General features: G+C 40.8%; 1 protein-coding gene across 2 annotated transcripts; it reads left to right on the top strand.

Moving 5' to 3' along the window:
* The first annotated feature begins 14,374 nt into the window (after positions 1–14,374).
* Positions 14,375–22,396, top strand: si:dkey-34k9.3. 2 transcript variants are annotated; one of them, XM_073924321.1, is made up of 6 exons: positions 14,375–14,456; positions 15,873–16,026; positions 18,983–20,066; positions 20,170–20,322; positions 20,654–20,746; positions 20,923–22,396. In XM_073924321.1, exons 3-6 carry the CDS (start codon positions 19,008–19,010, stop codon positions 21,208–21,210), a joined length of 1,593 nt encoding a protein of 530 aa, XP_073780422.1. In that variant the 5' UTR covers positions 14,375–14,456; positions 15,873–16,026; positions 18,983–19,007; the 3' UTR covers positions 21,211–22,396. The 2 variants fall into 2 exon arrangements, with proteins under 2 accessions (XP_073780422.1, XP_073780423.1); XM_073924322.1 differs by lacking the exon at positions 14,375–14,456 and adding an exon at positions 16,099–18,753 and having other exon boundaries at positions 15,606–16,013.
* Positions 22,397–24,076: the final 1,680 nt, after the last annotated feature.

The raw sequence follows: 24,076 nt of genomic DNA, 5'->3' as shown, positions 1-24,076 counted from the left end.
GAGTCAGTGTTTGTGTTAAAAGTCCATGTATGTTTGTGGTGAAAATTCCTTGTTAAAACGAGAGCGAATGATGAAATAAAATGTCCACTAAAAGCACTAAAAGGCCAAAGCTAAAAGAAATAAAAGTAAACCAATAAAAGCCAGTTCAGAAACTAAAAACTCGCTCTTGTGCAGGATCGAGAGTGAGTCTTAACAAGAAAGTCCATTCACTCCAGCTCTCCAAAACAACCACAGTCTCTATGTTTCAGGGGCATAGCGGAGATCCTCCTCCTCCGGCCCGCTGTTCCCGTAGCCAGATTGGTGAGGGTGCATCTATGGGCGGCCAGGTACAGTGGCGGCCGGGACCCTCCTCGTGTGACCCCGGCCCCCTCGTCCTAAAGTTGGCGCCCGGTACCCCTCTAGCGTAGATGATACGATGTGCTTTGCCCTGTGGAGGGGCACCGTGACGCCCTTTGCTACCAGCAGGTTCCTGGTGACCCAGATGGCATCCTTGATGGCGTTTAGGGTGAGCCAGAGTGCGGTAAAGTCCTCTTTCTCCATGTCCGTCGCACCCCGGCCCACCCCATGGATGGCTAGGTGGTAACTCATCTGGGCCCCTCCCGCTGGCAGATTCCATTGGTATAGGGGGCCGGTTGCTGCCCACAGGTCCCGCGAACGCCGCACTCCCAGAGCAGGTGCCGCACGGTCTCCGGGCTTGAGCATCCGGGCCGTGGGCAGATGGAGGTCTTGGCCATGCCTCTGGAGTGCATTACCGCACTGACCGGGAGGATCTCGTGTGCCACCATCCACGCTAGGTCCTTATGTCTGTTCTGGAGAGCTGGGTGGGCCGCGTTCTTCCAGGCCTGTTGGGCCTCACCGAGTGTGAGGCCCGGAACCCGACTCACTTGCTCTCGATCCTGCACAAGAGAGATCAAAGATTTATGATTAGTTAAAACAGTGGCATCTTCCTGCTCCAAAAAATGTTTCTTTAAAAATTTCTTGATAAAACCATATTCTTTTGGCAGGTTAAAAGCCACTGGGCACTTCAGATCTGCGGGTATGATTTTTAAATGGTGGAGGTAAGACCCCATCCAGAATCGCACCATTGCTGCCGTCTTGTTTTCTCTGGATGGGGTCACCGCATATCTGAAGTGCAGGGCGGTCAAACGACTTGCTAAAAACAGGTGGAGGTCAGGGAGGCCTTTTCCACCATTTTCCTTCCTTTTCTTAAAGACCTCCCTCTTCACTCTGTCCCATTTGGACCCCCACAGAAAGTAAAAGACCGCCCTCTCCAGATTTAAAAGGAAGAATCTAGGAGGACTAAAAACAGAACATGTCAGTAAAAGCAAGGGTAAAACAACAGCTTTAAAAATTAAAACTTTTCCCTCTAAAGTCAGTTGTCTTAACCCCCAAAAACCTAGTCTACTCTTAGCTTTCCCTAACAAGTCAGTCCAGTTCCCCCCCTCCTCCACCCTCTTCGTCAAATTTAATCCCTAAAATTTTAAGATCACTCTTTTTAAAAACCAAGTCTAGACCACCTGTGTCCACCTTCCCCCACGGCCCGAAGAGCTGGGCCTCGGACTTATTTCGATTTAGTCTGGCGCCCGAGGCCCGACCATACCATTCTGTCAAGTCCATAGCTCTTCGGGCCGATGGGAGGTTGGTCATTAAAAGTGTGATATCGTCCATGTATAGGACACAGGTGGCCGTCAACCCCCCTGTGCCAGGCACGTTAAAACCATTAATCCATTTGTCCCTTCTCAAGATCTGTGCCAGTGGCTCAATGCAAGCCACATACAAGAGCGGGGATAAAGGACACCCTTGACGGACGCCGCTGTGAATGTTGACAGCTTTGGTTAGATGCCCATTAACCATAATTTTGCTAATCAGATCTTTTATATAGCAGTCCCACCCACTCTATGAACCTCCCTGGAAAGCCTATTTTCTCCAGGACCTTAAAAAGGAACTGGTGCGAGATTCGGTCGAATGCTTTTTCAAAATCTAAATTTAGGACTATTAGCCGATTATCTCTGTCTCTCGCGTAACAGATGGCATCTCTAATTAATACCAGGCTGTCCGTGATCTTTCTCCCGGGCACAGCACAACTTGATCCGGGTGGATTACGTCTTCTAAAACCATTGACATGCGCGTCGCTAAAATTTTTGTAAAAAGCTTGCAGTCAAAATTTAAAAGCGTGATTGGTCTCCAATTTTTTAAGTCAGTCTTGTCATCTTTTTTATGTAAAAGTGAAACTATCCCTGTTCTAAAACTATCTGGCAGTCGGTTAGAAGTCTCAAATTCTTTAAAAACAGTTAAAAGCTCTTGTCCTAAAATGTCCTAAAAGGTGACATAAAATTCTAGGGGAAGTCCATCCATTCCTGGGGACTTCCCATTTTTAAAACTTTTAAGAGCTTTAAAAACTTCTAGAATTGTAAAATCTTGAGCTAAAAAACTGTTTTCCCTACTTACTTTTTTTTCAAAAAAATTTAAGACTTCTAATTGAATATATTCATCTGTTTGTTTTTCTTTATACAATTCGTCATAAAAGTTTTCGACGCCATTTAAAATTTCTTTAGTTGTGTGCACTTCCCTCCCATTTAATTTTAAACTGTTTATTGTTTGTCCCCTAGTGATTTTTTTTTTTTAAAAATATCTTGTGCACTTTTCCCCTTCCTCAATATGTTTTTCTTTACTTCTTAAGATAAAACCTTTACTTTGAATTTCACTTAAAACTGACATTTCATTTTTTACCTCTTTTATTTCATCATTAAAATCAAGACCTTCGTTTAAAAGATTAAAATAGCGTTGTTATCTTTTTTGCAACCCCATCATATGTCTTTTTTCTTTATTTTTATTTTTCTTCCCTATATGTCTAAAAAAACCTCTCGTCCAGTCTTTCACCTTTTCCCACCATTGTGCTCGTGAATCGTAAAAGTCCTGGAGGGTCTGCCATTGGCTGAACTGCTCTCTGTAATCTCTAACTACCTCCTCGTCTTTTAGCAGAGAGCAGTTCAGCTTCCACAGCCCTCCCCCTACCGTCACACCTGTGGGGAGTGAAAGAGTGCAAGATAGCATTGTGTGGTCAGTAAAAAAGAGGGGGGTTAGTTTAGCATCAGTTGGCGGGCAGTCTCGTGTAAAAATATAGTCGATTCGAGAGGCTCTGGTACCATCACCACTGAACCAGGTGAAGCCCTCCTCTCTTTGATGCATTGTTTTAAAACAGTCGACTAATTTAAAATCCCTAACCATACCCTGCAATAAAAAGGATGTTTTATCCAATTTAAAACCCTCTGTTTTTCTTCTGTCCTTATTTGTTAAAATACAATTAAAATCTCCTGCTAAAATAAGGGGTGCCCTACCTAATATGTGGGGTTGCAAGTCCACTAAAAGCTCATGTCTTTCATTTTTATCATTAAAACCATATACGTTAATAACCTTAAAACCCTTATCTAAAAAAGTCAGATTAGCTAAAAGTGCCCGTCCGTCTCTTAAAACCGTGCTGCCCTCCACCAAGATATTGGGGTTATTAATTAAAATAGCGACCCCATCATTTTTATTAAAATTGGATCCACTCCAAATGGAGGGTCCAGGGGTCCAAAGTTCTTCCCATCTTCTATAGTTTTTTTAAAAAGGGCAGAGAACACTCTTGCAATAAAAACATGTCTGACTTAAAAGTTTTTAAAAAGGATAGGATACTCTGTGCTCTTGTGTTGGACCTCACACTTCTAACATTTATGGTTGAGATTGTGAGGGCCATAAGCAGTATATGGATAAAAGACATGAACCGTTATAAAGACGACAATAAAAAGAGGTAAAACTCACCAATCACGCAGATTAAAAGACAATAAAATCTTTTAAAACTCACGTGTGGTCCTGTAGCAATCACTCGTCTTTTCCCCCATGGTAATCAGGTGAGGAATTAGAGGAAGTGCCTATCGCCTCAGAGCCCACAGAGACAAGCTCTTGTGGATCTTTAGGCAACGATGTTGTTAGCTTTATGTGCAAAAAGGAGACCTCATTTGGAGAATTGAGTGGCCATTCGTGGCTCAGACTGTCCATTTCTGAACCATCTGAGCCACCGACCACTCTTTGTTTTTTCTCTGCATCACACAGAGGAGAGTCTGCAGGTCTTTTCTGCACCTGAGCATTTGGGAGTGAGGCATCACTTGATGCAACACTCACCTCAGAGATGGTGAGGAGAGAGGAGGTCGTTTCCTCTCCCTTTTCCATTCCTATTGGTTCGTTTACCTCCTCTCTCCCCACCTCTACCGACTGTGACTCCGCCCCCGGGGCCGCCCCACCTTCTCGGCATTGGTTGGGCTCTGAGGCTGGCTGGGAGATGTCGGCTCCCGCCAAAACCTCAGGCCACGCCCCTTTCTCTTTGTTCTAAAACCAGCGTGGTCGGTGGGGCGGCCATTTTTTTACTTTTCAGTTTGTTTGCAAAGCTTTTTGGGCAATCTCTATAGAGATGGTTTGAATCACCACAGAGATTGCACCGCCTGCCATTGGTACATTGTTCAAAACTATGTCCAATTTCTTTACACTTCCCGCATACTGTTTCTTGGCACGCTTCTGCTAAATGCCCAAACTTGTTGCACTTTCTACAAAGTTTGGGCATGCCTTGGTAATGAATGTAGCCTCTGTTCTCTCCCAGCACAATCATGGAGGGCAGATGTCTCAGGCCCTGGAATCCCCCGGCATCCTCCCATTGTTTGATGGGAATCCGCCAGGAGCAATTCCAGATGCCATCCTCATCTAGCACCTTAACTGGCTGTCCACGAACAGTGCAAAATCTTCCCAGCCATACACAAATGTCTTCACCAGTCACTGTTTCATTAAACATTCTGACAATCACAGTTTTAAGTGTGTTGTCTGAAAGTTTTTCCACAGTAAACATGGAGAACTGGTCTTTTACAGAGTCAAATCTTTGCCAAAAAACGTTTAAGTGGGAGGCAGCTTTAAAGCTAACATCAAATCCCTTGTTAATGGGCAGAGTCACTATACAGTTCAGTTCGTCGGGTTTAAAATTTAAGGCTTTTTGGATTAGCTTCCTGGAGAAGTCCAAGCGGGACAACTCCAGGAGCTTTCCATTAACAGTTTTAAAATTAAAACGCACGCTGTGGTGCCTCCGCATGCCGGCACGAGCAGCCAACATGGTGGAGGCACCAACAGCTCTCTATAAACCCACACCAATAAAAACAGCCAAATCAATAAATACTTAAAACCTTACCTTAAAAGACTTCACGAAAACGCTCAGCCGGTGTACCTCCCAAAGGTTGTGGTGGCCGCTACAAAAGCAGGCACCAGGGTGAACCTCTAAGAGGCGATCGCAGTCCCAGCCGCGTGACCAGATCAAATATAATACTGATAAGAACAGATTTTTTTTCTTTCGAAAAAAATTTATTGACAGCGTTTCCCATTTGTTTCTTACATCACAATAATATTTAAAAACATATCTCTTCACTTAGTTTCATTTGAGTACTTAACAGTAAATAAATAAAAAATGAATAAATATATACATAAATAAATAAATAAATAAATAAATAAATACATGCAAAAGTACTTTAAATGAACATAAAATGTCAAGTGTTTTTGTATAGAGGACATGTTTTTTTTAAAAGAAGGCAAACAAATGAAAGACTAAAAAACAAGCTGTTCAATAAAACTTAAAACGGGTCTAAAAAAGAATCACGGTCTAGTCACCATTTTAACAACGCAGGACTTAGTAAAAATGAATTGAAACATAAAACACACATTAAAAACATTTCAATACACATTAAAAGACATATGGCACTTAACAAAAACACTTTAAAATCAGGGTTTGTGGAGGAAATAAAAGTGTATGTTGTGCGAAAGTCTTTTGTGTGTGCGTGTGTTATGTAAAAAAAAAAAGTCCTCGGCGTAGATGTTGATAAAAAAAGTGATAAAAACCAGTCCGATAAAAAATGCATGAAAAGCGATAGTAACAATAAGAAGATAAAATCATTTCTTTGTCCAGGATCGAGGGTGAGTCATACTAAAAAAAAGTCCATTCACACCAACTCTCCAGGACGGTCACAGCCCCTGTGTTTCAAGGGCATAGCGGAGATCCCCCTCCTCTGGCCTGCTGGCCCGCTGTTCCCGTAGCCAGAGTGGTGAGGGTGCATCTACGGGCGGCCAGGTACGGTGGCGGCCGGGACCTCCTCCGTGCGACCCCGGCCCCCTTGGCCTCTTGTCAAGGTCCGGTACCCCTGTAGCGTGGTTGTTATCAGTCCCTTTGTCCCTTGCAGGGGTACCGTGACCTGCTTCCCCACCAGCAGGTTTCTTGTGACCCAGATGGCATCCTTAATGGCGGTCAGGGTGAGCCAGAGCGATGTAAAGTCCTGTTTTGTCATGTCTTTCACGCCCTGGCCCACCCCATGGATGACAAGGTGGTAGTCCATCTGGGTCCTCCCCGCCGGCAGGTACTGATGATACAGGGGGCCGGTCCTGGCCCACAGGTCCCGCGCAGCGACGCACTCCCAGAGCAGGTGCCGCACGGTCTCTGGGCATCCACACCCAGGCCGTGGGCAGACGGGGTTTCTGGCCATGCCTCAGGAGTGCATAACCGCCCTGACCGGAGGATCTCATGTGCCACCATCCACAACAGGTCCTTGTGTCCGTTCTGGAGAGCTGGGTGGGCCGCGTTCCTCCACACTTGTTGGGCCTCACATAATGTGAGGCCCGGGACCCGACTCACCGTCTCTCGATCCTGCACAAGAGAAATTAGAGCCTTGTGGTTAGTTAAAATGGTGACATCGTTAGTCTCTAAAACATACTTCTTTAAAAATTTCTTTATAAAATCATACTCCCTAGGTAAATTAAAAGACACTGGGTACTTAAGGTCCACTGCTAAAACTTTCAGGGTTCTCAGGTAGGACCCCATCCAGAAGCGAGTCATGGCAGCCGTCTTGTTTTCTCTGGATGGGGTCAACGCGTAACTAAAATGCAGGGCGGTGAAGCGGCTGCCTAAAAACAGGTGGGGATCCGGGAGGCCTTTTCCACCATGTTCGGGCTTTTTCTTTAACTCTGTTCTTCTTAGGCGCTCCCACTTGGATCCCCACAGGAAATAAAACACCGCCCTTTCCAACTTCCTGATAAAACGTCTTGGTGGACTAAAAACAGAAGAAACAAGTAAAATGAGTGGTAAAATTACGGATTTAAAAATCAAAATTTTACCCTCCATTGTTAATTTTCGTAACCCCCAGAATCCCAACTTTTGGTTTACCTTTGTTAAAATGTCGTTCCAATTTTGCCCTCCCCCACCCTCTTTGTCAAATTTTACCCCTAAGATTTTAAAATCATTTTCCTTAAAAGTCAGCTCTAGTCCCTCTGTGACGACGTTACCCCACGGCCCGAAGAGCTGGGCCTCGGACTTTTTTCGGTTTAATCTGACTCCCGAGGCCCGACCGTAGAAATCGGTCAAATCCATAGCTCTTCGGGCCGAGGTGAGGTCTGTCGTTAAAAGGGTAACGTCGTCCATATATAAAACACAAGATGCTGTTAAACCCCCCGGAATTTTAAAACCTGTAATCCATTTATCCCTTCTCAAGAGCTGTGCCAGTGGTTCAATACAAACCACATACAGGAGTGGGGATAACGGACACCCTTGACGGACGCCACTGCAGATATTTACTGCTTTTGTTAAATGCCCATTTACAATGATTTTGCTGACAAGGTCGTTGTACAGCAGTCCCACCCATGCTAAAAATCTTCCCGGGAACCCCATTTTTTCCAGTACTTGTAACAAGTACTGGTGCGAGACTCTGTCAAATGCTTTTTCAAAATCTAAATTTACCACGGCTAGACGAATGTTTCTATCTCTCGCGTAACAGATGGCATCTCGGATCAGCAATAGGCTGTCCGTGATCTTCCTCCCGGGCACAGCACAGGCTTGATCCGGGTGGATTACATCCTCTAAAACTGTCGACATCCGTGTCGCTAAAATCTTTGTAAAAAATTTATAATCTGTGTTTAAAAGAGTAATTGGTCGCCAATTTTTTAAAATTGTCTTGTCATCTTTTTTAAAAAGCAGAGAAACTATTCCTAATCTAAAATCCGCAGGTAGTTTGTTAAAGTTTTCGAATTCATTAAAAACAGTCAGTAAAACCCCAGCTAAAATGTCCCAGAAACATTGATAAAACCCCAGGGGAAGACCGTCCATTCCTGGAGACTTCCCCTTTTTAAAACTTTTAAGAGCTTTATCTAAATCTTCTTTCTTAAAATCTTGGGTTAAAACTGAATGTTTTTCTTTTTGTACTTTTTTGTCTAAAAAATTTAAAACCTCGTTTAAAGCGTCCTCGTGTACTATTTTTTTTCCATATAAATTTTCGTAAAACTTTTCGACTTCTTTTAAAACCCCCTCTGTGGTATTTAAAATAGTCCCCTCATCATTTTTAATCTTTGATATCCCCCCTCCCTTTGTGATTATTTTTTTAAAAAAATATCTTGTACACTTTTCATTTTCTTCAATTTTTTTCTCTTTTGCTCTTAAAATCACTCCCCTGCTATTTTCCTCTGCTAAAACCAACATCTCTTTTTTAACTTCTTTAATTTCGTTGTTAAAATCAAAGCCCATGTTTAAAAGGTTAAAATATCTCTGTAGGCGTTTTTGCAGCCCCATCATGCGTCTCTTTTCCCTATTCTTTTTTTCCCTACCTATCCTTTTAAAAAAACGTTTTGTGCGTCCTTTTACCATTTCCCACCACTGTGCTTGTGTATCATAAAAGTCTTGGAGGGTCTGCCATTGGCTGAACTGCTCTCTGTATTCCCTCACCACTTTCTCATCTTTTAACAGAGAGCAGTTCAGCTTCCACAGCCCTCCACCTACCGTCACACCCAGGGGCAGTGAAAGCGTGCAAGACAGCATTAAGTGATCGGAAAAAAAGAGGGGGGTTAATTTCGCATCGGTTGGCGGGTAGTCACGTGTGAACATGTAATCGATTCGAGAGGCTCTGGTACCATCACCACTGAACCAGGTGAAGCCCTCCTCTCTCTGATGCATAGCTTTAAAACAGTCCACTAATTTAAAATCTCTAACTAAACCCTGCAATAAAACCGATGTCTTATCTACTTTAAAATCATCTGCCCTTCTTCTGTCTTTTTGAGTTAAAACACAGTTAAAATCACCTGCTAAAATGAAGGGCACCCTACCTAGCATGTGGGGCTGTATGTCTTCAGGACTTGATTTCACAAAAAAAAAAAAAAAAAAAAAACTGTGGAAGTAATGGGTTTCACTGAGGAATGTGAAAGACTGTCTTTAACTGAGCTAATACCAGTGTCTGTTGATGGACAACAACTGAAACATCACTTTCTGTTGTCAGACAGAGCCCACACGAACTTATGGGGCAGAGACTTGCTGATAAAGCTTGATGAATCATTCTATGGTATGCTGATGGTGTTATGGTGAGATTTCCTACAGGGACGACTAAGAACTGTTCACTGGGTACACCTCACCTGCGAGGACAATGGTTGCTGTCATCGATGCGAAAGTCTGTAGGAGCTGACATTTACTGGGGCAAACTGTAGCCAGAAACCATGCCGGGAGACGGCCTTCTCTCACTTTATGCTCAATGGAGACCTTGGGTAACTCTTATTGCACCATACATGCCTCCCACCAACCCACCTCACATGACTTTATTCTGTGACCAAAACTAAACTGAAAGAAAGAAAAAAAATTATAATTAGAAGGGTGTGGTTGGCAGATTAACTAAACATATATGGGTCAAAGGTGGCATGGAAGAGAAAGAACGGATAATGAGGTGACGGCACCAATGCTATACAGTTTACCAAGCCAATTATGGTCTACAGGACCAGCAGATGTGGGTTTTTGCTCCTCACTCTCAGACATAAATTAAAGTTTAATAATGAAGTTAAATAATGAAAGGCCGATTTGGCAGCCACAGTATCCTCACAAACCACAAGCTGAAGCAGGTATTGCAGATACAATTAAAGAATTGTTGACTATAGTTGTGTTAGAGCCATCGACCTGACACCTAAACACTCCAATTTTACCTGTAGAAAAACAAAATACAGGAAAATACAGAAAGGCTCATGATTTAAGTTAATGCGGTAGTGAAAACCGCCACAATGCCAGTTCCAAATTAATATACTGCATTACCAGCTTTACACCAAGAGAATAAGTGATTTTAATGTCTAGACTTAGCCAATGAATTTTTCTATTTAACACTGGCACCAAATTTGAAGGATGTGTTTTCATTTACCTTTAGGGGGCAGCAATATAGGTACACCAGAGTACCACAAGAATTAATATTGTCTGCAGGGTTGTTAAATTACGCCTTCGAGGCCCGCTGAGTGATTGCCACTTGACAGAGGGGGTGTCACTATATATGATGGTGATATTTTACTAGCTGAAAAATAGTGGACACCTGATTGATTGGAAGTAAGCAGGTGTTATGACACTTATAGGGAACCAGATTTAAAGAAAGTAAATTAAAATTATAGTTGAGTAGATGACACGCCACAATATTGGGACGAGTGGTGTCTGGGATAGGTGGAGTGATTAAGTGTTTAATGAATAACAATCTAGAAACAAATAAATGTTGTGGGAAAATTAGATTAGATAATGATAAACACTGGAATAACAAATATTTTAAATCAGTGGAGTGGGCACTGGGCCTGAAACATGATTTTAGAAATGGTGTAAAAAATAATAATTACAGGGAAATGTCAAGAGAATTAACAGAAATTTGAAAACAAAACTGGCAAAAAATCTGTGCACAGACCAAAAGGAAATGAAATAAAAATCATATTAAGGGATTTTAGTTAATTATGGAAAAAAAAAATGGAATTAATGACTTTTAAATTGTTTAAAGGACTGCAGTTTCGGGTACCTGGTGCAGCTTTGATGTGCACTAAATCATTTATGTAGAGATTATATTATGACAGATTAACAACTTTATTCACAATTTTTTTTAAACAGGTTGCTGAAGGTGTAAGGCTGTCGGGACTAACTTGACAGTCAACACAGGGGTGTAAAAGCGGCCTGGAACTAGGTCCAGGCCGAAAGGGGGAGATTAATTAACAGATGACTAATTGGACTAATTGGTCCAATTGGTGTGTAAGCATGTATTGGTGTAGGAGATGAACATGCTGCAACACCAATGCATGAGGCCAACTGTATATTAGATACAGGCCAACACAAAAAGGGGAAACAAATACTATGTTAAATTTTAAAATAGAAAAAAAAAAAAAAAAAAAGACTGACTTACTAACACATGACAATCTGACAGAAAGTGTGTGAGTGACAATTGTAAGGAAAATAACATCAAAAGCATCTTGATGCCAAAAATTGTAAAGAAAGAATGAGAAAAAAGGGATATGAATTGGACAGGGTGTCAATAAATTGGACAGAGTTCCTCCAGACACTCCTGTTTCCCCCACAAGTCCAAAAACATGTGGTATAGGTAAATTTGATATGCTAAATTGGGCGTAGTGTATGTGTGTGATTGAGTGTGTATGGATGTTTCCCAGTGATAGGTTGCAGCTGGAAGGGCATCCGCTGTGTAAAAATATGCTGGATAAGTTCCACTGGGGCGACCCCAGATTAATAAAGGGACTAAGCCTTAAAGAAAATGAATAAATGAATTAGACAAATTAGATTGAAGAAAATTGAGAAAAAATAAAATAATGACTGGTCTATAACCAGGGCCCTAGAGGAATTGAAAATACTCTTAAAGACGATGGCAGAACACTTTGGTATAGATAACCTCTTTGATGAATGGATGACCCGTGTGTTTGGAAAATATAAAACTATGATAACTTCAGTTTTGATCTCAATTGCTACCTTTGTAGCTATAATGGTGACATGTGGATGTTGTTGTGTCCCATGCATCAGGTCATTGTGTAACAGGGTGATAGTAACAGCAATTGAAAAGAAAGATGGGCTACCACCCCCTTACACAATGCCATTATTAATATCTGCTGAGGAGGAGGAAGAGGAGGAAAGCCGTGTGTAAATGTCTCTCTACTAACTGTGCTGTTTCTGCAGATGCTGATTCATCATATATTTTGTGTTATAAGAAATGTTAAGTAGATATTTTGAGTCTAAAAGGAATCTATCGAAAAGTTTAGCTTAGATATATTTTTTGTTGTTTTGTTTTGTTTTTTGTTTTGTGTGATTGACTCAGCTGACTTGTTGTGGTCGCCCACATGTCAATTAGGGGACCGACTGGGTGTCTTTCCCCACAGGGGTTTTCGGCCCAGTCCTGTCTGAGCGCACTGGTTTAAAAGGCATTTATAGGGATTTTTATTTCTGAATTTTATGAGTGTACAATGTAGACTAGGGTGAAATGTTGATCTACAATAGCAGTCTGATATGATGCCTAAGATGAACGTGGTGGCTGCCCATACGTCGACTAAGGTTCATCTGGACATATTGGGCTGAAAAGATTTTTTTTTCCCTTTATTTTTATTTTAACAAGTAGATTTAGTTATAGTAGTTTGAAGATTTATTGGTTATAATAAAGTGTGGCCTCTTTCAGATGCCAAGAGAGGGATTTGTGGTATTTTTCAGTTTAAATAAAACTTTGACATGTTTTCCATGCATAAGAAGTATTTAATGATTGACCCATAGGGTGTTGGTTACTATGAAATCGTCTGAAGGGTTAACAGCCATATTGTGAGCACGGTATAGACCAGTGTTGCAGACTGCTGAGACAAGCACATCCTGTTATTAAATATAGGTGCGAGTTCTAAGAATGACAGGATGTATGAGCCATGTGTGTGTTAAGAGGAGACATTTGCCTTAAAAGGTTAACTCTTAAGAGAAGATGCACGGAAGACAACTGTGGTATAAAAGGATGTGTCTCTGAAGGACAGTTCAGAGTTGAACCTCTCCTGCGCAGTGTATTGCTTTTGGTTTCTTTCCTGCTTGAGCAAATAAAACTTATAATTTTTGACAGATTGACTCCGAACCCATTTTTGAACATGCACTGGACCCTTTGAAGTCCAACACCACCGTGCTTCCCTTCACCAAGATGTTTGGATTATTGATTAAAATGGCCACCCCGTCATTTTTATTAAAATTTGAGCCACTCCATATGGAGGGTCCGGGGGTCCATAAATCCTCCCACTTTTTATAATTTTTAAAAAAGGGTAACGCACATTCTTGTAATAAAAAGACATCTGTTTTAAAAGTTTTTAAAAGGGAAAATATGCTCTGTGCTCTTACTAGGGACTTCACACTTCTCACATTTATAGTGGAGAAGGTGATATCCATGAGCACTATATTTTAAAGACATGAGCTTCTTAAAAGACAATTTTAAAACCTACAGAAAAGTCTTAAAACCGACATTAAAATCATGTCTTTTTTTGTGGCACACTCCCCTCCTTTCCAGGAATTATCCCTGGATTGTTAGGGTGTGTGTCTATCGCCTCCAAATCCAGAGATATTCTCTTGTGTCTCTTTTGGCGATGATGATATTAGCTTAACGTGCAAAAAGGACACCTCATTTGGGGACACGAGAGGCCACACACGACTCGAAATAGTTACGGGTAAACTATCCGAATCGTGTGAGACTCTCAATTTCTTCTCTGTATCAAACAGAGGAGATCCCGCAGTTCTCTTTTGCACCTGAGCACTAGGGAGTGAAACATTAATTTCACTCCCATCTGAAGCCTCCACTATCTCTGAGACGGTGAGGAGAGAGGAAGCTGTGTCTTCCTCCTCTTTCCTCTCTACACTCACTTCTGATTCGACAGCTTCCCCTCTCCTCACCTCAACCGATTGTGACTCCGCCCCCTTGGCCGCCCCGCCTCCTCCTTCTTGGCCGGGCCCTGAAGCTGGCTGGAAACTCTCGTTTCCCGCCAAAACTTCAGGGACCGCCTCCTCCCTTTGTTTGTCGGCCACCACGTTTTGCGGGGCGGCCATTTTGTTACCTTTCAGTCTGTTGGCAAAACTTTTGGGACAATCTCTAAAAAGATGATTATTGTCTCCGCAGAGATTGCACCGCCTGCCATTGGTACACTGCTCAAAGCTGTGCCCAATTTCTTTGCACTTCCCACAAATCATTTCTTGGCATGCTTCAGCTAAATGCCCAAACTTGTTGCACTTTCTGCAGAGTTTGGGCATGCCCTGGTAGTGAATGTAGCCCCTGTTCTCACCCAGCACAATCATAGAGGGCAGATGTCTCAGGCCTTGGAAGCCCCCGGCACACTGAAAAAAGTGATTTTTGAGAGCGGTAAATATAATCTGTGGAAACCATATAAAATTTACTTGATTATTGCAGCCAGCCAAGGAATTCAGAAGTAATAGGTAAATTCTACATATGCTACCCATTCGTTAACAGTAACAATCATAACATTGATAAAGGCAGTAAAGTATACCCCCAAATCGTGAGTTTTTTTGCTTGAAATTGCGCATGCGTCAGCCCGCGTTTTTGAGTGAGTGAGCGACGCTGGATCCTCTCAACGGCTGCCATCGAACAGCAGAAGTTAAGGTAAGCTCAATTTAAGGTCATTTTTGAAATTATGAGATATTACACATCATTTTTATTCGGCGTTCATTTGTTTAAAATGTCATTACTTGAAATTAAAGTTTGAAACTGTCGCTGGCGTCACCGTGGCCCGGCACACACCAAGCCGACAGCCGGCCGTTGAGCAACGTCTGCCAGTCGGTCAGGCAACTTGGTATGTTGTGTTTCACGCGTCGGTTTGATGTGTTCAAATACACAAACTGACCCCAGGCTAGAGGTCTGCATTTCCGCGGCTGTTCCGCGGGACCCGACCTTGAGCACGGGAATAAATGTCCAGATAAAACGCGTTAGCGGTCGGTAACTCTGGTGTAATTTTAACCGGAGCGGGTGGCCTGACTATATAGCGCTCCTGAGGGAGAGAGAGAGAGAGAGAGAGAGAGAGAAAGAGAGCGCATTCGCCGTGCTGTGTGTGTGTGTGTGTGTGTGTGTGTGTGTGTGTGTGTGTGTGTGTGAGAGAGAGAGAGAGAGAGAGAGAGAGAGATTCCATTTGAATGAGAGAGAGCGAGAAAGAGAGCGCATCCACCGTGCTGAGTGTGTGTGTGTGTGTGTGTGTGGGAGAGAGAGAGAGAAAGAAAGACATCGCATCCGCCGTGCTTTGTGTGTGTGTGTGTGTGTGTGTGTGTGTGTGTGTGTGTGTGTGTGTGTGTATGAGACAGAGAGAGAGAGAAAGAGCGCCTTGCTGTGCGTGTTTACGTGTGTGTGTGTGTGTGTGTGTGTGTGTGAGAGAGAGAGAGAGAGAGAGGGAGAGGGAGAACAAGAGAGCGCTACTGCTTTGCACTAACGTTACTTCCCTTTTGTCTTGTTTAAAACATAAAAACATAGTACCACTGTATCCCACGAGTATGTGTAAAAACACCCACTGTTGCTGCACCTAAGTTTTTTTTATGAATTGTGGGATCACTTAAAACATTTTAGAATAAAATATATATTATATTTTATATTATTTTTGGTATTTTTTGAAACCTCAGTGTTAAATAAATGTTTTTATAATCTTGTAATTTGGTATATGAGGCATATTACATCTATGAAGCTAAATAAATTAAGCATAGATATTAATATATGTAATTGCAATGTCTTTATTTTAGTGAGTTAAGTACACATAACACATCATTTCTGCATAACTGACCCTTGTCAGACAGACTGCCTTGATCAGAGGAGCACAGATAAACTATTTCCCCACTTGATCACCATTCTGCAATTAGTTTTTTTAATGCCTGGGGTTATAATCCATTTTGCATATTAAACAAACACCTGAATAACCACCAGAGGTGATTATTTACATTATATTGTGATAAACACAAAATTAACTGTACAAAATCTAACCCAGGTACATGTCTGATAATTTCTTTTGTGTAATTTCTGATTTTATTTCTGTTGCAGGCAGAGTCTGTGTATGTGGACACTCACTATTTGACCCCTTCTTCAGTTTCTCTTGTCTGTCCTCCACAAGCAGAGACTCACTGATAGACCACTGTTACCCATTCTAGGCCTGACACATCCAAACACGACCACACCGCAAGTGTATCCTTTACAGGTATGCAAGTTTTCCAAATAAAATAAATCGCATTGTCCTTAAAGGTGTAGTTACCTTAACCAAAGTGCTCAGTTATGGAAAAATGAACTGGAAATGCAAGTTGTGCAAATTCACAACATCAAAAAGATTGGACCTGTTGAAACACAGCAGGCTAAAACATGAGCATTTAGGTCGAGTCCACTCCATACCCTGCCTCTATGCAGATTGTCCTTGCACCGTCAAGACATGGGGTGCATTAAGGACACATTTGTCAAGGCATCATTCTCAGTCAACTCAGCCAGGAAACATCCTGTCATTCACATGCATTGTCTGTAATTCATGCTCTTTTGACAATGAGAGGCATTTTTTTGAACATCTTGGTGGCCATCTAAAAAAGTTTGAGACTGTGCCATGTGTTTTTGATGGTTGTGATTATAAGACCAACAAATATACAACATTCCACAGCCACAAGTGTAGAAAACACAACCCACATTCACTGGTAGATTTCAAGACCAATGTTCTTTATCATCACCAAAACAACCTGGACGAAAAAAGTGATTTTGTTGAGGATGAAAACGACTGTGGCTCAGTCCTTGAGGAGGATGAGGACTTCAACAAAATTATTACTAAAAGAGTGGGGTTGCTCCTCCTGAAAATGGAGAACATTTTTAATGTCTCCAATTCATGCATGGATGAACTAGTAGAGGAATTTCATTTTCTTACAGCGTCTGCATCTGGCCCAGCCATTAAAGAGATCATTTTGAGTACTTTGAGAAAACATGGCTGTACATTCCAAGACTTAGTGATATCAGAACTGGTCAAAGACCTTTGCCAGCTAAGCCCCGTCTGTGCTGCTTTACGAGTGGATGGGCCTTTCAGCAGTAAGTTCAGGAGAGAGCAATTTAGTAAGGAGCATTTCTTATTGATTGAACCAGTTGAGTACATAATTGATAGTACAGAGAAAAAGTCATTTCAGTATATACCAATCCTCCCATTATTAACTCAACTTGTGAACAACAGACACATTCAAAACACAATATTACAAAACAAAATTCCATCTGATGCCTCTTCTGGATACAAATCATTTAAAGATGGATCTTTACTAAAAGAAAAAAGCTTTTTATGTGAGGATGAACTTAAACTCCCCCTCATATTATATATAGATGACTTTGAGATATGCAACCCTCTGGGTACATCCCGCAAGAAGCATAAAGTCACAGCAGTGTACTGGGTGTTTGCAAACATACATGCCACATCGAGATCTACACTGACGTCCATTTACTTAGCCACTTTGTGCAAGGCAAATGATGTCAGCCTGTATGGCTATGCAAAAGTTTTGGACCCAATGCTCAGAGATTTGAAGTCCTTCGAAGATGATGGTATTTTTGTTTCAAGTCTGGGCAAAGTGGTCAAGGGCACTGTACTTGCTGTTGTCGCTGACAATCTTGGTGCTCATTCAATAGGTGGCTTTGTTGAAAGCTTTTCAGCTTCACATTTCTGTCGCTTTTGCATTGGAGAATGGTCACAGATCCAGGAGCATGAAGTAGGAGAAGGACTGTTTCCTCTACGGACTAAGTCCAACTATGCCATGCATGTCAAAGCAGCACTGTCTGATCCAGCACAAGGTCACCACTGCGGAGTTAAAAGACAGTGTCCCATCTCAGACAGACTTAGTAACTTTCATGCTATATCAGGCTATCCCCCTGATGCTTTGCATGATTTGCTCGAAGGGATTGTACCTCTGGAAATATCACTGTGTCTTGATGTGTTAATCAAAAAGAAATACTTCTCTCTTCAGGAGCTCAACAATTCCATACGTTGCTTTCCTTACAAATGGAGTGACAAAACAAACTGTCCACAACCCATCGCCCCAAATTTCCACCTACGAAAAACCATAGGGGGAAACGCACATGAAAACTGGTGTTTGTTAAGAATGATGCCACTCATGATTGGCGACAAAGTCCCAGAAGATGAGCCTGCTTGGGAGGTTTTGATGACCTTAAAGGATGTAGTGGAGCTTGTCATGGCTCCTCACCACACAGATGAGACAATAGGGTACATGCAAAGTAAGATCTCAGAACACCGTTACAGATACTTTGAAGTGTTCCCAGAAGAGAAAGTTCGACCAAAACACCACTTTCTCGAGCATTACCCATGGCTTACAACTGTTTACGGGCCACTTGTACATTTCTGGACTATGCGGTTTGAAGCCAAACATCGATTCTTTAAAAGGATTGTGAGACAGACTGGGTGTTTTAGAAACATACTCATGACTATGGCAAGAAAGCACCAATCGATGATTGCATATCATACCAACAATTGCAACAACCAAGGGCCAGCACTGTCAGTGTCCCAGAGGACTCTGGTGGCAGTTGATGTTCTTAAAGATGGCATTAAGGAATCCTTTGCAAGGAAGTTCCCCGGGGAAGTGTTTGTGAACATGACAAATAAAGCAAACATTTTAGGCACAGACTACAATACTGGCATGATGCTGCCATTTGGTTCAACAGGAGGCCTACCTGACTTTGGAGAAATCCAGCAAATAATCATTGTGCACGAAACTCCTGTCTTTGTTCTAAAATTGCTCAGTGGTTGGTATTGTGAACACCTGAGGAGTTTCAAAGTAGAACCCACAGGAGAGACAGAAATCCTTAAACATTCTGAATGTAAAGAAACATACCCCCTGGCTGCATACAATACAGCAGAAGGCCGTATAGTGACCCTTAAACATTTCATTTGCACATCAGAGTAAGTGTAATGGGTTGATTATAAATGATGTCATATTCAATATGTATGCACGTTTCAAATAGTTATTGAAATAATTATTTAACAGCTGTACAACCAGGAATCCTATCTTATTCACTTCACAAAATTTCCGTTTATTGCTTTGGCAGAACAATATTGAAGCAAACATATGCAAGTAAGCTCATCAACTATTAATAACCTGTCTCAATTTCTTTTCTTTCTGTCTCTACAGCTAAAGAAACACACTACAATCAACAATGGCGGTCCAGTTAAGAGTAATTTTAGAAGAACACAACATTCAAAAACTGACACTTCCAATAGGAATTCCAAATACATTGGAAGATCTTGTTTCCATAATTACTGCAACTTTCCAATTGCATGGGGAAATTGGACTACTATACCAAGACAGTAACTTTGACAATCAGTTTTTTAGTGTCACCTCAACTGCTGACTTGCATGACAAAGCCACTGTTAAAGTGATCCTAAAAGAGCCGACAATCACCCTTGACCTACACCCAGTATTTGAATCATCTACATTGAGTACAGTGAGCACCCATTCTGCTAGTACTGCTGAAACGGACATCTGCCCTGCAGATCATGATGCATCCTCAGAGGTGTCAAACTGCGCATCTTCAAGTTCCAGTGATACCATTATTCTTCCTGATTCATGTCGCTCTGCTGCATGGCCAGTGCCATTCCAAGTACCAGAGTTTTCCAGAGACATAGAACTAATCCTTGCAGAGGCAAACAACTCCTATCATGCCACTGGAAGACACTTCATGGATGCCAGTATTAAATCAGCAATAATGCAAGAGCTTGCAAAAGTAATTTTTTCATACACCGCTTACCCTACCAATGAGCAGATCCTCTCAGTAGCTGAAGCCTTGGTTTCTAAGTTTCCGTGTCTTAGGGAGCCAGGATCATTTGCGGGATTATATGGTTGGCAGCAGCGCATAAAAAACAAGATGCACAATTACCGTGCCAAGCTAAGATCTCGAAAATATTCTTACCCCGAAATTGAAATCAACACCTTAAAAAGGAAGCATCCCGCTGATGTAGGGCCTTTGAAAAATATAAAAAAGCCCAAAAAAGCAGAGGTTAATTACCTCCCTCCACACCCTACTGGTGAAAGCCAAGAGACACTGGAGAAAGAGAGACTTGAATTAATTTGTGAAATTACAAAGAAAAACAATGCAAAGATAATTGCAGATAAAATGAATAAAACCTTCTCTAGCCGAAGAATTGAAGTGGTCAGCCTCAGCCCCTCTGTTGATGTGTTTAAAGAAAGGTGGCCAGCATTATTCACTGAGGCTCAGGTAAGAATGTTCCTTTTGTTCCCCCACTAAGATACTTTCATGTGATTACTATGAGATCTGGTCTGTCATTTAACATATAATTTTTGTTCTTTTCACTTCCTAGATCAAGGAGGAGTTCAGACGCATCACAACGGTTTCCTTGGAGGAGACATTCCTGCGGAAGCTTGATGAGTACACACCTGGTCTTTTGCGGCTAATGCGTGCCAAAGGAGGAGCAGCTGGTTGCAAGATGCGTCCTCTGCTGGACAGTTTAAATGTATGTTATTTTATTTTTTCACAGATTTATAATTATTGATATGAGGGAATTAAAAGTGAAATTATTTGTAAACAATTGCTTTGTTGTGTTAAGTTGAGCTCCTTACCAACTTAAACTAACTTTTAACATCAGTGTGTGAATTCAGTCTTATCCATCTATTTTCTTTGCTGCTTTATCCATTCGGGTCAAGAGAAGCTTAAGCTAACCCAGCATTTATCAGGCGAAGGGGCAGGGTTCTCCCTGGACAGGTCGCCAGTCTATTGCAGGGCCGGAATTCAGTCTTAGTACATGCAAATAACCCCCCACTCTGCTAAATTGTATCTCCCTACAGACACAGAACATTGAGGAAAAAAGAGATGCTGTTGTCTGCTGCCTCATTAACTACCTCGGTGAAAGGCAAGAAGATCTTTTCCATGAATGGCAGGTATGTCATATTGATAACAGATTCTTGATTAACTTAAGGGATCCTCCTCTCATATCCCCCTTTTCCTTTTGTCTTCTACTCCCTTCTGCTCTCCTTTAGATAAACTGAAATATATTGAAACAGCATCTTGAAATAAAATTGTGTGTGCTTTATGTTTGTTTCTTTTTAACACTTAGGAATGTGAGGAGTACACAGACAAAACAATGAAGGTGATTGTGAAGCACAATGTCATGGCTGAGGAGGACGATTTGTCTATTGTGATCGAGGGAAACCAAGTGATGGAAGGATGTGGAAGCCGAACAAAGGCATGCATACTGCTGATGGGACTCATATATGCAATCAACATTGAATATCCAAAGGAGCTGAAGAACACATTTGAAGCTTTTCAAAAACTTTTTTTGGAAATTGATGGGGCAAAACTTCTAAAGAAAGTCCACAGCCTCAAAAATAAGCTCATGCAGTAGACATTTCTCTTCTTGTTTAAAGGGGATCCTTTGTTTGAACATACCTTGATGGAGTTGCAATGGACTGTTTTATATTTTTCTTCTTTTCCCTCATTTGCTCTACATACAGACACAGCCCTCTCCATTGCTCTGTGTTTTCCCCCATATTGACAGAAAAGGAATACTAATAGATAGTGGCCTGAACAATTTTGATCTCACCTACCCTCTTCCCCATTTGTTTGCTTATTTCATTCTGATCCTATCTGCGAGAGTGAGAGTAAGGACAAAAAAAAAGAATGATGGTATTTTGTTTTACTTTTATCTGAATATTTAATACTGTACATGCACAGAAACAACCACGAGTTTGTGTGTGTGCTTTTGGCTTTTAAAATATAATAAGTGGCCTCTGAAAGAGTTGTATGCAAGTAGCCAATTATTCAGAAACAACATTTGAAAATTATCTTAGTGAGTTATAAAACAGGTTTATTTGTTCATTATTGTGTGAAGCTGTTGCACTTTATTTAGCACTTTATTATGTGTTTAGATACAAGAAAATCTTGATGTGATTGAACATTCAGCACTGCTCTGATTTCCTCACTTCTCTTTTATTTTCCTTTTTTTTGCTCCCTTCTCTCCTCACTTTTCTTTTCCTCTCTGATCTGGATGTGTTTTATTATCCAACATTATTGAAACAACATTTGAAACTGTTGTCTTGAGTTATAACACAGGTTTATTTGTTCATTGTTGTGTGAAGCTGTTGTACCTTATTTAGCACTTTATTCTGTGTGTTTTGATAATTTGGTGCATCAGTGCTGCATATAAGCAAGACTGTTAAGTTATTTTGTTTTATGAATGTATCTGGATAACAGACCACTGGTCAGTTACTGTTGTGTAAATCTGAAAAGACACAAAGAGTTTAGTCTAAGAGTTTAGATAAAAGAAAATCTTGATGTGATTGGACATCCAGCTCTGCTCTGATCTCCTCACTTCTCCTTTTTATTTTTATTTTCTTTGCTCACTTCTTTTCTGCTCTGATCTGGATGTCCTAAAACAGGGAAATGTTTTATTATCCAACATTATTGAAAGATTTAATAGATCAGCGAGTTATAAAACATGTTCATTACTTGAAATGTTGTGTAAAGCTGTTGTGCTGCACTTTATTTTAAGTGTGTTTTAGGATTTTTTGGAATAAAAACATTGAGTTGATAACCCATTTGAATGTCTTTATTGTAGAGGTAGATTTTACCTTCTCTGAATAAGTAATTGTTATTAGGTAACTGATATTAATAAACTTTGATTTAAAGAGATAATTTTTACCTAATAAGTAGCTGTTGAATATATACATAAATGTGAGGTATTTTTTACCCAATTCATGTAAGTATTTAATAGCTTTTTACTTCAGATAGTTTATACTCAATATATGGGATTAAATCTACCCAGCAAAAGTCGATAGTTTATACTCAATATATGGGATTAAATCTACCCAGCCAAAGTCAATAGTTTATACTTAATATATGGCATTAAATATACCCAGCCAAAGTCGATGCAAATTGTTACCTCAGATTTATTGGGTAAATTCTATAGATTAGTTTTTACAGTGCATCTTCCCATTGTTTAATGGGGATCCGCCAGGAGCAATTCCAAATGCCATCCTCATCAAGCACCTTAACTGGCTGTCCACGAACCGTGCAAAATCTGCCCAGCCAGACACAAATGTCTTCCCCCGTCACCGTTTCATTGAACATTCGGACAATCACTGTTTTAAGAGTGTTGTCCGAAAGCTTTTCCACAGTAAACATGGAAAACTGGGCTTTAACCGAATCAAATCTTTGCCAAAAAGCATTTAGCAGAGAAGCAGCCTTAAAACTCACATCAAATCCTTTGTTCAGGGGCAGAGTCACAATACAGTTCAGTTCTTCTGGCTTGAAATTTAAAGATTTTTGGATAAGCTTCCTGGAGAAGTCCAATCTGGACAACTCCAGGAGCTTCCCATTAACTGTTTTGAAATTAAAACGCACGCTGTGGTGCCTCCGCATGCCGGCACGAGCAGCCGACATGGTGGAGGCACCATAGAAGTAAAGTTGGTTTTATATTTGCACATTCGCACTTACGCTCCCCTAATAAAACATTAGAAAACGATTGTTTGCAAATTCCAAATAGCGAAATCACACTAGCAGACAACTATTATCAAACTACAACAGCGTTAATGGTCAAAGAAATCATGCTAGTGTTGTTTGAAGTGTTACTTACATGCGATTTCAGACCGAATATTCAATATCGCGTGAAAAACAACAAAGGGACCGTGTCACAAGTTCTCAGGTTGTTGAAAAACGAACAAAAGGAATTCAGCCAACAACTATAACGGTACACATCACTTACATTTTGCATTACAATGACATGTTTTTATTGATTAATATATTTCATGTAATTATATATATATATATATATATATATATATATATATATATATATATATATATATATATATATATATATACACACACAATTTTTTTTATGTTTCTGATTTGTATGTAACCTTGTCATTTGATTTGTTTAAATAGGTTTTGAAATCATGGCCTGTGCACATCAACATCTGTGGACCCTGCAGAACATGCATGCAACCTGTGCCTTGCTGTTTTCCTTACCTCTGTCTTACCCATTGTCTTAACTAAATATTGTAACACTGTCATTTCTGTTTTTTCTGTTTATGACATGTTGTTGTACATTAAACTATCATTATATCATAAATAGTGTGCATTTATTATGATCATTATAATTTGTTGATCCTACAATGATTGGACAACAAAAAAATTACACATTTACATACACAATGAAAAACAAACACTACAGAAATTATGCTCTAAAATATTACTATAAACTATTGTAG

This window comes from Danio rerio, chromosome 2 (assembly GCF_049306965.1).
Source record: "Danio rerio strain Tuebingen ecotype United States chromosome 2, GRCz12tu, whole genome shotgun sequence".
Taxonomy (NCBI): Eukaryota; Metazoa; Chordata; class Actinopteri; order Cypriniformes; family Danionidae; genus Danio; species Danio rerio.
Note: the sequence above shows the minus strand (reverse complement) of the source record. Positions and strands in the feature narration are given on the sequence as shown.

What these genes read in the sequence shown, in the direction of transcription:
- si:dkey-34k9.3 (XM_073924321.1), top strand. Translation starts at nt 19,008, where the DNA reads ATGGCGGTCCAGTTAAGAGTAATTTTAGAAGAACACAACATTCAAAAA. An exon ending in CATTATTCACTGAGGCTCAG is followed by an intron (nt 20,067 to 20,169) that starts GTAAGAATGTTC and finishes TTCACTTCCTAG; the next exon opens with ATCAAGGAGGAGTTCAGACG. An exon ending in ATCTTTTCCATGAATGGCAG is followed by an intron (nt 20,747 to 20,922) that starts GTATGTCATATT and finishes TTTAACACTTAG; the next exon opens with GAATGTGAGGAGTACACAGA.